Source organism: Crocuta crocuta, unplaced genomic scaffold, assembly GCF_008692635.1.
Source record: "Crocuta crocuta isolate KB4526 unplaced genomic scaffold, BGI_CrCroc_1.0 scaffold525, whole genome shotgun sequence".
In the NCBI taxonomy this organism is placed as follows: Eukaryota; Metazoa; Chordata; class Mammalia; order Carnivora; family Hyaenidae; genus Crocuta; species Crocuta crocuta.
Window position 1 is genome coordinate 653783 of NW_027527986.1, and position 13067 is coordinate 666849.

Sequence of the window (13067 nt, forward strand, 5' to 3'; positions counted from 1 at the left end):
CCTCCCTCTCTGCCCCCCCCTGCATTGTCTTCTCTCTCTCAAAATAAACAAAAAAAACGAAAGAAAGAAAGAAAGAAAGAAAGAAAGAAAGAAAGAAAGAAAGAAAGAAAGAAAGAAAGAAAGAAAAAAAAGAAAAAAAAAGGAGCAGAGATGACAGAACCAGTCTCTAGGCCCCTAGCAAATCCACAGGACTTAGAGTCTAAAGTTGGAGATTTACAGTCCACATTTTCATTTTGCTTTGACATATCACTTTACCTCTCTAGATTTTCATTTCATGAGCTACATGAAGTGGGTAGATTTCTATAATCTCTAGCAAGGCCTTCATCTATTATTAAAAAAAAATCTTTGACCATCTAGCAACATCTATAAAATTTGTTAATGTATACCCTTTCATCCAACAATTACACTTAAGATTTATCTTAAAGAAACATTTGCACAGGAGTACAAGGTAATATGTACAAGAACACTTAATCCAGCATGGTTCATCACTGCAAAAAATCAGAAACCATTTAAATGTCCAGCAATAGGAGAAAGGTTAAATCAATCGTGATATATCCAATACAGTGGAATACTACAGCTCCAGAATCAATGCTAAAAGACATCTATGCATACTGATATGGAAGATGTCCAAGGCAGTGTTAAGTAAAAAAAGCAATCAGCAAAGAAATTTATATAGTGAGAGTCCTCACTTTGTTTTAACAATAAATACATGGTGGTGTACAAAGAGAAAAAAATCCTTAAGAATACGTTCTAAAATGATTAATGGCTGGCATCACTTCAACAGATGCAAGGAAAATGTCACTTTCATTCTTTGAATTCTTTTAAGAATCCAATCCATATTACTCCTTTAATGAGATAAAACAAAGCCACATCATGGACCAAAGTCAAACCAGGTGCACTAATAGCATGAGCTCAGAGGTCCCCACATCTTCTGAACCAAGTGAGGCAGCAGGAGCCCACATCACATCCTTAGAGGTGCAGAAGCCACTTTCTGGCCTTTTTAGGAGCTCAACTGACTCAAGCTCCTAGTTTCTACTACAAGTCAGCTGACAGCCCCTCCTCATGATCTTTTCCCAAGAAGTGGGTATAGACTATGGAGGGAAAGGTGACGAGAGTGGCCAGGGTAGACACAGACCTCTCTATCTGGCCACACTACCCAGGAATCAGTCTGGGACATGCTGTAATTAGGTGTAACACCTCCTTCCACCCACCACATGACAAATCCATTCCTTGTGGTTCTTGGAAACTGAAATACCAAATTTCTTCCAACTGAGTCAAATTCTCTGGACTCTAGAATTACAGCCTAGATAAGGAAACTCTTCAACATAATGATGAGCCAAAAAAATTTTTTTCTCATTTTTTAAAATATTTCATCTTACTTCTAGGAGTTCAAAATATTATATGTAGACACACATACATACCATTAGATCTTCTAAAATACCACATGCAATAGTAAATTACCGTGCCTGTCCACTAAATAATACCCAAGAGAAAGTAAATGGACATCCAGGAGTTCTTCTATGCATTTACTAAGATCTGGCCCATGATCTCATCATCCCTCGTAACTATCACATGAAGGAGAGGACAAACATTTGTAGCCCTATATTCTGGGTAGGTTTCCAGAATAGGCTACATCCCCGTAGACTTCTGTGAACAAAGAGAAAAGCCTTCAGCACTCACTCAGTCCTTACCGAAAAGAACCCACTGACTCTGGTTACTCCATGGCACAGAAAGATCATGGCTGAGATTTGTCATCATTGCTAAGAAATGTTTGCTGCGCTATTCCTGACCCTCTTGTGTAAATATCAACTATGCTTATCCCCAGAATGTCAAGTCTGTGGTATAGAGTCCTTTTTAAGGAAATCCCAAGTACCTACTTATTACAGTACAGAAGCTGCAAATTCTGGCAGAGAGGATAATGCAATGGAAAGCTGGGAGGAAGGTTCAAAATGCCCCTTTTCACTGGAAGCCCCTAGGAAGAGGCAGGAGGAACTGTGGAAACAAGCTTATTTCACTTTTTTACCAGCAGCACTCAACTTTGTCAATCCCAGAAAAGTTTTATTAAATGAATAGTTTTACTTTCCCTCAAAAACGAGAGCTATTTTTTTCAAAGACACATAACTTCCAAGCTCCTCTAGAATAATAAAACTTCTGCAAGTGTCAGCCTTTCAAAGCATCAGCAGAAGATGATGAAACTAAAGTCCATGGTACGGTACACATACAGTAACACATTCATATTACTCAGAAACACAAACCCCAGGGCTACCAGTGGTACTACAGGTTCATTTCTATAAACTTGATGACCATATTTATCTGAAACCCAAAAATAACAAACTCTTGTCATCCACAGCACATCTGGCTGTTCCTCCTTCCCCTAAGCCAATACCTACCTACCTACCTTGCCATGTCTTAGTGAGCAATTCATGAATTGAATGCAGACACGCCACAGTCAAGGAAACGACATCCCCCAACAGGAGGGTAAATGCTTTTCGCTTGCTGTTACACAAGTATTACTGATGTGCCTCAGAAGATCAGCGCCGCAGAAAAGGTACCACAGCAGAAAAAGCGCTGGCCCGGAGGGCAGGAACGCCCAGGGCGAATATCTTTGACAAAGCTGTCTCCCCATTTGTGCTCTTTCATTTCCTCTGGCCTAGACCACCACAGTGGGCTCCTGGCTAGTCTCCCTGATTCTATACACTGTGCCCCGGAATTATCTCTCTAAAGCGAAGATCTACCTGTACTGTGCCTCTCTTTACACACCACCCATAGGCTTCTTCTGCCTATAGGGCAGAGTATACCTCCTTAGCAACACTGTGAGAGCCCTTCATGATCTGGCCCCAGGCCCCTCTCCAGTCACTTCCTACTGCTCAGGCGCCCCTCATTCTAGCCACCTGGAAAAGACTGGTTTGGGCCACAGCTGACATACTTTGTCCTTCCTTCCAGTCTAGTGTGAATGTCACCACCTCCAAAGCCTCCCCTCAGCAACTCAGAGAGTGTGAGACTCCTCAGAGCTGCCATGAGCTTTCTGCAGAGTCTCCCTCCTAAGCATCCACACATGGCCAGGCCTCCCTGCGCCCAGGCGGGCACACAGGTGGTAAATGCACACATGGAGGCGGAGCCAAATGCCTGCTCCAGAACTGACCTTGACCATGTTTCCTAAAAAAGATTCGTAAATAAGTTTCTTAAGTAAGTCTCAATGTCTGCATTTGTAAAACTGAAATTCTAATGGCTAAAGCACGTTGTTATTCAGTTTAAGAGAAGTAATTTATGTAGAGTAACTAATACAATGTTTGGAGTTCAGTAAAATCTCAGTAAGTGGTGGCTATTATACTTCTTATTAATAGGTACCAGGTACTCACTCAATAGTTGTTAATCAGAGAGATCTGACCCTCCACTAACCCAAGACAAATTACAACTTCTCTAGGTCCCAGTTTCCTCACCTTTAAGGGGCTGGGGGGATTGAGGCCAGAGAGAAGTAGGAGAAGGGGAGGTGGACAAACACATAAGAGAATCATAATTAAGTGCTAAACTGTGCAACAGGATATCTGAGAAATGAGGATGGTTTCCTTACCTTGACAAATGCCTGGGTCATCACTTTAAGGGGAAAGTCCTTTTGGGCTCCCTTCTTCCTAAGCTTTCACTTAAATTATTTTTATTCCAATGTTATTTAAGTACATCTAAACATAAAACTAGGTATGCCCTCCCTGTGCCTTAGTCCTTACAAAACCATAAGGTGAAGCAATTTAAAAATCTGACAAAAACCAATAAAAGAGAACTCAACACTGATCTGAAGTGACAGATGACAGTGACACAATTGGACAGTCATCGCATGGCTGCACATACTGGTACAGCACTACCTCGGAGCAGGCTCCTGGCAACTCTGCCAGCCTGCACCACCGTGGGTTCTGTGACCCCTTCCGCTCCCCACCACTCTGCTCTAACAAACGGCCATGAAACCTTTGCTCCTGTAACTTCCAGCTATCATCTGACCTGAACACATGATTTCTGCAATAAGCCCACATCTGTTCTTTCTCCCTTAGCTAAAGACAATTAAGAGAGTGCTCAATCAAACACACATTACGGCACTACTAAACCTTATGGCACTACTCATTTGTAAGTTCATCTAGATGTATGGAAGCTATGAGATTTTAATTATTATGGAAAAGAACCTTAACATTTTAATTCTGATTTTTAAACATGACTTACAAACTGCAAGGAAAATGTATCCCAATTCCGGGTTAAGAAATATTGTTTTATTTTGGGGGGGGGGGGACATCTCACCACAGTATCTACAAAACTCTTAGACATCGTTTATCTGACTGTAAGTGCTTTGCATGCACTTACAGAATAACCATAGAAATCAGGTACTAAGAGAACAAGTAAGGAAACCAAGGCTTGAAGGAAGTATCCAAGTGCTGCAGCAGCATTTGAGCTATCTGACTCCAGCATCCCTGGTCTCTGCTCCTTGAAGACAAGCCCAAAGAGCCTTGGTCCATGAACTTGGGAAGAATGGCTGCCCCACTGAAGTGGGACATGGCAAGTTTAAGACAAAAGGGACTTATTCCAAGTGGGAATGGATATCCTTTTAACAGATCACAGTTGGACATGTCAAAGTCACAGTCAGAATTACGTTTACAATGCCTAAAAATTATTTCAAAAAGAGAAGGCTGTCAAAGGTTCCCAGCACAGAAGAGATAGAGAACAAAAACTGGTAAGAAAAAAAACACTGATTTCAGAATGACTTTATCCCACGATGAGTTTAAACAGATTGGTATACAGTAGGCGTGAGACTGCAGGAAGGGGAATCACGATGCACAGTCATTGTTGAGAAACGGGAGCAAGCCTACCCCTGATAGCAAATGTGAAGACTCACTCACGTAACAAGCATGTGAGTGCCTACTATGTGCCAGACACTGTCCTAGGTTCAGCCATGAACAAAAGCATCCCTGCCCTCCTGGAGCTCATGTTCTAGTTGAGGAGACAAAGAACAAGTAAGCACACAGATGCAAGTAAGCAAGTCTAGAGTTAGGTAGTAATGGTGCTCTAAGGACTGGGGAAAAATAAAGTAGGCTATGAGAAAGAATGAGGGGAAAGGGTTGATATTTGAGATAATGCCATCTGGCAATCATCAAGAGATCAACCAAACCCTAAATAAGAGTAGATGACAAAATGAAACTTGGTTCTATAAGCTGTATGGGCTCAACAGCCTTTACTCAAAATATTTGCTGCCTATTAGAGTCGGCTCTGTATTGAAGCCAGAGAGATCGCATGAAGGTATTTGAGAATCCATGCACTTTGAGGAGGAAATTGACGGTGTCAGAAACACCGAGGAAGTACAGAGTAGGGCACAGGATCTTGGGGAAGACAACAGCTTCACCATATCAGTGACCTTTAACTTCTCAAGTGGCTTCCAACTTGAAGCAACCACTGTGCATCTAACCAGCTAGATAGTCTTGAAAAAAAATCACTCCCAACCTGAATATTCTCTGACTATGTTAGAAGTGGATAGATGCCAGAGCAGTGATACGCTTCAGGTAAGAGAAAGAAGCAGTGGAGAAAGATTTGCACCAGGCTAAGCTAAATGCATTCAACAGACAAAAGCTGTTCACTGAGCAGGACCTACTGGGTGCCAGGCTCGGGGCTTACAAGGATGAGCAAAAACATGCCAGCATCTCAGGGAACTTGGAGTCAGACTGTCTCTGCTAATACACATCCCAAAGGGATGGAACACGAAGGAAGTGGGAAGGAGAAGGTGGATGGGAACGGGATGGGGAGACTATCATCCATCTGAGGTCAGGCTACGGATGAACGTTCCAAGCCTTCCCTGCAGAACAGCAGCACTGAGAGGCCACTACAAGGTGGACCAGACAAGGTGAATGGGGATTCAGGCTCAGCAGAAGTTTAGATTAGGTAAGTAACCACCAAGCTAGCTGTCAAGCCCCCTGCAACCCACACTCACCCCATGTGTATTCAAGTCATCTGTCTCCCCACAAAGCTGTGAGTAGCTCATAGGAATCACACCTTCACTGATCTCTATATTTCCAGCAACTACAAATGATGAAGGGTCAATAAATATTCAACAGAGGCCAGACTTAATGACATGAATAAAATAGGAGGGGCTAAATAACTGAGATTCTAATGGGTGTGAAAAGCTGAATAGGCAGGATTCCTGCCAGGTGTCCAAAGCTGCTGAATAGGGGGGCGACCGGTGACTGCATCTAACCATCTGTACAGCCTTGATGGCTGAAACTTAATTCTGAGTTTCGATTTGCAAAATGAGGGAGCTGGAGCCAGTCTGAGGTTACAAACCTTTCAGTAGAGAGGAGGCGGCTTTTCATCATCCTGAACCCTGAACAGTGTGTGTGTATCTTTGCATCTGGGGTTTGGGGAGCAGTCCTCCCCCGTCTGTGCTGTCAAACAAACTACAGAGAAGAAAACAGCCAGCCAGCAAGACCACCACCACAAGGACCCTGGAGGTCTGTCAGCAGAAGAGGGCGCCTGGTGATGGGGCAGGTAAGGAGATAGAGGTTAGGGGATAGAGGTAGGTATATGCCATCAGACTATCTTGAACTGCTGAGAAGTTTCCAGGTAGGATTAGTAAGAACACCTAACACTTTCAAAACCCATAATTTCCCCTTACGAGGCTGAATTCCCCCAACATTACAGGAAAACCCACAAACTTTGCAGAAGGGAGTCAAAAGCCAATCCAGTCAAGGGAAATCTTCCAAGTTCTACAAAAACAAACAAACAAACAAACAAAAATACCACNGGGGCGGAGTTAGGGACAGTGTGGAGCAGTGCTAATGACTTATGCAGATCTCTGAGGGGAAACAACAGCCCAAGGAAAAGTCTTTTACTTTGAATGAAATATCTGTACTTTCAAGGTGGTTATTCACGTCTGGCTTATACCCATCCAGGCATCCACATGCAATAAGTCATGAAGAAACAGTTTTTAAACAACTCAAACTTTGTCTAAAACTAATTTCGGAGCTGTAGGAGCAATAATTACCCATAAGCAAGACCACCTTTAGCCTCTGAAAAACTTATTTACTATACCTACAGAATGCCATCAGACTATCTTGAACTGCTGAGAAGTTTCCAGGTAGGATTAGTAAGAACACCTAACACTTTCAAAACCCATAATTTCCCCTTACGAGGCTGAATTCCCCCAACATTACAGGAAAACCCACAAACTTTGCAGAAGGGAGTCAAAAGCCAATCCAGTCAAGGGAAATCTTCCAAGTTCTACAAAAACAAACAAACAAACAAACAAAAATACCACAAAGAACACTTAATCGTTCCTAGTTAAATAGCTTTTCACTCAATCTTTAATAACTTCACTCTAATACACTTGAAAAGTATTAAATGACATATTCTGTATTTCTGGCAATAGCAATGTCTAAAACAATTTAAGGCAGTAAGTTTAAGGCAGAAAGCTTATGACTTTCAAGTCAAATTTAAGGAAGCTCAAAGCCAGACAAAGCCATGTGTCTGAAAAATGCCTGCACTATAATAAATGCCCGAGGGGAAGTGGATGGCATTTTTGCTTCTAAGCTAAATAAAGCCCGGGGGGCTTTGCAAAGATCCTAGTGAGGATAATCTCCATGATTAAATAGAGCAAACCATCCAATTCCACATGAACCAAGGAAAGTTAATCCTAGGGGAAGAACATTTGAAATATTAAGAGAAACACAGTTTCGCTTTTTAAAACACTCAGCGCTGAAGAATGCCATCAGGTCATTTTAACAAGCCAGAACATTTGACTCGTGAGTGTCTCTGTGACAGTGTCTTGGCCTTGTGTTAACTAAAGACCAAGAAAGATATCTGAGTCCCAACGCTCAGGCCTCAGGTCCTCCTCCCAATTCCCAGCAGTCTAGTCTCTCTACTTCCTGCACACCTTTGGATTACTGCACACTGACTTCCTGCACACCCCTGGGTTTGTGACACCTTCTTCCTCGAGGGCTACTCAAGCTAAATTCCCGGGGCCGCAAGCTCAAAGGTTAAAAGTTCGCAGTCCTCAATCAGCATGTGTCGCCTGACAAGTTCAGCGGCACCAGACTGATTAACGTACGTAAACAACTCTGAAGAGGTAACGCATCGCTGCAAGGATAGAAGTCAGCAGGCTGACTCCGGGAGAGGCGGCTTGCAAGGCTGGCCCGCCAGGCACAGCCTCTGCTGACGTTCACGGCGGCTCCTTCCACGCAACAGGTCCACGCAGGCAGGGCCCCAGCGGCGGGCACCTGGGCACCTGCCCACAGCTCCCAAAGCAGAGCTCTCCTGCTGCCGATCTCCTCCTGCTCCCCTCCCCTCTCCCCGCAATTCTCAACCGGCCCCGGAGCCAAGGCCGGCCAGCCAGTCAAAGGACTGCCCATCAGCGATAAGGCCGGGGGCACATTCCTCTCAAGACGCCGAGTTTGTGCGGCTCCCTCGCGCGCAGCCCACCGGGGGAGCGCGCCCTGGCTGTTGGTCCGGGAACGCAGCGCGAAGAAAACCGCCCAGGGAGCAGACGCCACGCTCTGTCCTTCCACCTGGGAACTGCCCCAGCCGCCTGGCTCCTCACCTGTCCGGCTGCAAGCGCCAGTTGTTAGTACCTAGACATGTATCTTAACTCCTTGCCAGCCCAGAACGTTTGTTTCCTTAGTCGTACAAGCTCTAGTGACCACTTGGAAAATATCAAGTCGCTTGCTCTGTATAAACTGACAAGGAACTTTTCATGCGAGGGGGAGGAGGGTAAGGGAGGAAGAAGCAGGTGAATGCAGGTAGTGGCGGTTCCGCGGGACCCGGCGACGGGATCCGGAGGTGGAAGACGGGTGGCGTGGGGAAGGGAAGTGACCCCAGGAGCGAGGAGCGAAAGGGCTGGCCAGGCTCGCCCGCGTTCTCCCAAAGACCGCGCGCAGGTGAGGCCGGACGCTCACCTCGGGCAGCTCGCGGAGCTGGTTGGCGTCCAGCAGCAGCTCCTCCAGGCTGCGGGCGTAGCGGTAGATCTCCTCGGGGACATAGACCAGCGAGCAGTGGCGTTTGTCGATCGTCTCCACATGACGGTTGCACCGCCACAGGGGGATGCAGTGGAACATCGCCGCCCCCGCCGCCGGGTCCCGAGCCGCGGAGACCCGGGCTCTGAGCCCGCTCNGAGCCCCAGCCGCGTCCCAGCGCCCCCGCCCGCCAGCCGGCGCGTCCCTTCCCACCCTTCAGTCGCGCCGCCTCGGCCGCTTCTGCCGCGCGGAGCTTCCTACTCGCGGCCACCGCGCGACTGCGCATGCGCGCCAGTGGGCGCGCGCGAGGGCGTTTCCCGGCCCGCGGGATGCTCCGCTCCGGGTTTTCCTGGAGACCTGGAGTCGGAGAGGGTCGAAACCTGCGGGCCGGGCGCGCTCAGTCCCCCAACTCTGGCTGGCACTCCTGGCGCCTCCGGCCCTCTGAGGAAGCCTGACTCGAACGGAGCTTGGGGTAAAGATGAAACAGAGGAGAGGTGGCCTGAGGGGAGCAGAACAACTTTGATTTTTAGTTACTTAACATTCTCGTCTCCTTGCTCCCCTTCCCCAAAACAACTTTCTCTTCCGGGGTCAGGCAGGACCGCCCCCGAAGCGTACCTTGCGCGCCTGGGGCGCCCAGAGCTACGAAATTCGGTGCGATTTTGAGGTGCCCTGGCTGCCGACAGCCCCAGGAGAGAGCGGGCCGCCCCTCCGCCCCGCCCCGCGCCCGGGCCCCGGCCGTGCCCTCTGGTCCGCGGGCACCGCCTTCAGGCTGTGTATCCTGGGCTCACATCTTCAGCAATCATTGTTTTTATACAGAGTACTAGGAAGTCCCTCTCCCCTTACCACCAAAAGCAGAGGGGTCCCTAGATATGGATGCACCCCATCAGGAGTCCAAACGCAAAAACAAAGTAGCTAAGGTGAGTTTCTGAGCCTGTTCTAGCCAGGCAGATATCTGTTGGCCCCTGGCGACCGTTTTGGGCTAGTGAAGAAAGACGGCGGGGAGGTGGGGCGAGGAGGTGCCCCGGCGGGCAGCCGGGGGCTGCCTGGTGAGCATCCTCCATCCAGCTCCTACGTTTCTGTACCAACCCCCAGTATCTTGCAAGGGAGATTGCAGCCCAAGAAGGTGTAGCAGGGGAGGACTCACTACTGGGTAACAACGACCCGATTTACTCCCACGAACTAGGACCAGAACCCTGAACTTCTGGTCTCCCTATCTCCAGATAACGCACTGGCTCCTTTACAAAGGCTTGCCGACCAGATCAAAGCCAGTCACACTGATGGGTTGTCTTTTGGGTCCTACTCTGATTCCCCTAACTCCCAGCTGCCCCCTTGTCCTCACACCTTCCCTTTCAAGATTCCACCTGTGGCCTCTGCCGGACACCACCGTGCTCTCCCGCCCCGAGTCGCCAAAGCTAAAATCAGGAGTCACGAAATCCACTTTTTTGCAGAAGACTGAAAGCGGAGCCTGCTCAGCGGTGACGGGAAATTTTGGTTTGAAACTAGTTCATGCTACACAGACCCCCAGTTCCACCTGTGCACAGGATAGTTTCCCACGGCGTTAGCAGGAAGACACTTCATCATTTCAACTCCACGAGGAGGGCTTCTTTCTTCCCAATCAGTGAGGATAGATCTGAGTACCACTTTGGTTTCTAGCCTAACATTATCACCACCTTAACTCCCTAAATCCCTAAACTCCATTGCCCTACCCACTCCACCCTCTCTTTTGTTTGTCCTGCTGTGATTTCTACATTCCCAGAAGGAAAGGAAGGCTACCTGGACTTTGAACCTTAGCCACTCTTCCTTCCTTTTCATATTCCAGAAACCCATTTTGTGCCACCTGTGGCACAAAACTGGTTACTGACTGAGAGACTACGTCTGTGATGGTAAGCAAGTCACTGTCTTTGCAAGTTTCCTAACTGCTTACAAAAGCAACAAAAGTAAAGAAGGCTCGGCTCCCTCATCTTAATCTTCTGTTGACTTCAGAGATTACCACACTCGGTTATTTTAATAAACACCAAGTATGTTTCGGAGATATGGCTGGTCTTTTAAAAAGTTCAAACCTAAACTAGTATTCCCTGTGTGCCTCTCCATGACCCTTAGACTTGCATTATGACTATTTCTGTATCACCTTAATCCCAAGGAGATTGTGACCTCTTGGACAATAGCTACTGTCTCACTCGTAGATCCCTGCTGCTACCACAGTGCCACATGCACATTAACTGATCAGCAAAGTTCTGTTAACTCTGGGAAGGCAGTGTCAAAATCCGTGACTTTCTTTGTTGCCAAGGATCTATCTGGCTAGAGTATATATATTTTTTCTTTTCTTTTTTCTTTCCTTTTTTACTCCACTGATTATAACGCAGCTAATCTACCTCAAAATTCTCCAGCTTTGGGTCTCTCTATCAGAAGAAACTATTGTTAGGCCTGCCTCTTGGTTTGTTTTTGTTTTTTGTGTTAACAGAATTTTTTTCACTTTATTTTTTTTATCATGATAAGTGTAATCGTTAATCCCCATCCCCTATTTCTCCCAACTGCTCACCCACCTACCCTCTGGTAACCATCAGTTTGTTCTCTATAGATAAGAGCCTGTTTCTTGGTTTGTCTCTCTTCCTTTCTTTCTTCATTTGTTTTCTCAAACTCCACATATGAGTGAAATCATATGGTATTTGTCTTTCTCTGGCTTATTTCACTTAGCATTATACTCTCTAGAAACATCCATGTTCTTGCAAATGAGAAGATTTCATTCTTTTTTATGGCTGAATAATATTCCATGATATGTGTGTGTGTATGTGTGTGTGTGTGTATATATATATATATATATATATACCACATCTTCTTTATCCAGTCATCTATCAGTGGACCATTGGGCTGCTGCCATACTTTGGCTACTATAAATAATGCTGCAATAAACATAAGTATGCATGTATCCCTTCGAATGCTTTGAATTAATGCTTTTGTTTTTTGGCAGCAGCATAATTCCTGGATCATAAGGTAATTATATTTTTAATTTTTTGAGGAACCTCCATACTGTTTTCCACAGTGACTGTACCAAGTCGCATTCCCACCAACAGTGCAAGAAGGTTCCTTTTTTTCCACATCCTCAGCAATACTTGTTATTTCTTGTGTTTTTGATTTTAGCCATTCTGTCAGGTGTGAGATGATATTATAGTTTTGGTTTGCATTTCCCTGGTGGCAAGTGATGATGAACATCTTTTTGTGTGTCTGTTGGCCATTTTGTCTTCTTTGGAGAAATATCTGTTCATGTCTTCTGCCCATTGTTAAGGGATTATTTGTTTTGGGGGTGTTGAATTGTATCAGTTTTTTTATATATTTTGGATACTAACCCTTTATTGGATATGTCCTTTGCAAATAATCTTTTCTCGTTCAATTGACTGCCTTTTGGTTTTGTTGATTGATTCCTTCACTGTGAAGAAGCTTTTTATTTTGATGAAATCCTAATAACTTATTTTTGCTTTTACTTCCCTTGCCTCAGGAGACATATCTAGAAAAATGTTGCTACAGCTGATGTCAGAGAGCCATACTACTTGTGCTCTCTTCAAGAATTTTTATGGTTTCAGGTCTCACATTTAGGTCTCTAAACCATTTTGAGGCTTTTTCTGTATGTGTATGGTGAAAGAACGTGGTCGGTTCATCCTTTTGCATGTGGCTGACCATTTTTTCCAATACCATGGGTTGAAGAGACTGTCTTTTTCACATTATATATTCTTTCCTCCTTTGTCGAAGTGAGGACTTATTTCTGGGTTTTCTTTTCTGTTCCACTGATCTTTGTATCTTTTTCTGTGCCATTACCATACAGTTTTAATACCACCACTGTGTAATATAACTTGAAATCTGGAATTGCGATGCTTCTGGGCTTTTTCTGCTTTCTCAAGATTGCTTTGGCTATTTGAGGTCCTTTCCATATAAAATTTACATAGCAATTTTTGGATTGTTTGCTCTAATTTGGTAAAAAAATGCTTTTTTGATAGGGATTTTGTTAAATATGTAGCTTGCTTTGGGTAGACATTTTAACAATATTTGTTCTTCCAACCCATGAACATGGAATGACTTTCCATTTTTTGCATAGTCATCAGT

General features: G+C 45.3%; 1 protein-coding gene and 1 long non-coding RNA gene across 2 annotated transcripts in view; one reads left to right on the forward strand and one right to left on the reverse strand.

Annotated features, from left to right (window-relative positions):
- LRRC1 (leucine rich repeat containing 1) overlaps nt 1–9074 on the reverse strand; it is a 131003-nt gene extending 121929 nt beyond the window's left edge. Inside the window, exon 1 of the mRNA XM_077752883.1 lies at nt 8916–9074. Coding sequence (XP_077609009.1) covers nt 8916–9074 — 159 coding nt within the window. The remainder of the gene's footprint in view (nt 1–8915) is intronic.
- Nucleotides 9075–9334: 260 nt separating this feature from the next.
- On the forward strand, nt 9335–11002 carry LOC144222399 (uncharacterized). The gene is made up of 2 exons (XR_013332397.1): nt 9335–9889; nt 10327–11002. It is a non-coding gene; the product is annotated as an uncharacterized LOC144222399 (long non-coding RNA).
- The last annotated feature ends 2065 nt before the right edge of the window (nt 11003–13067 follow it).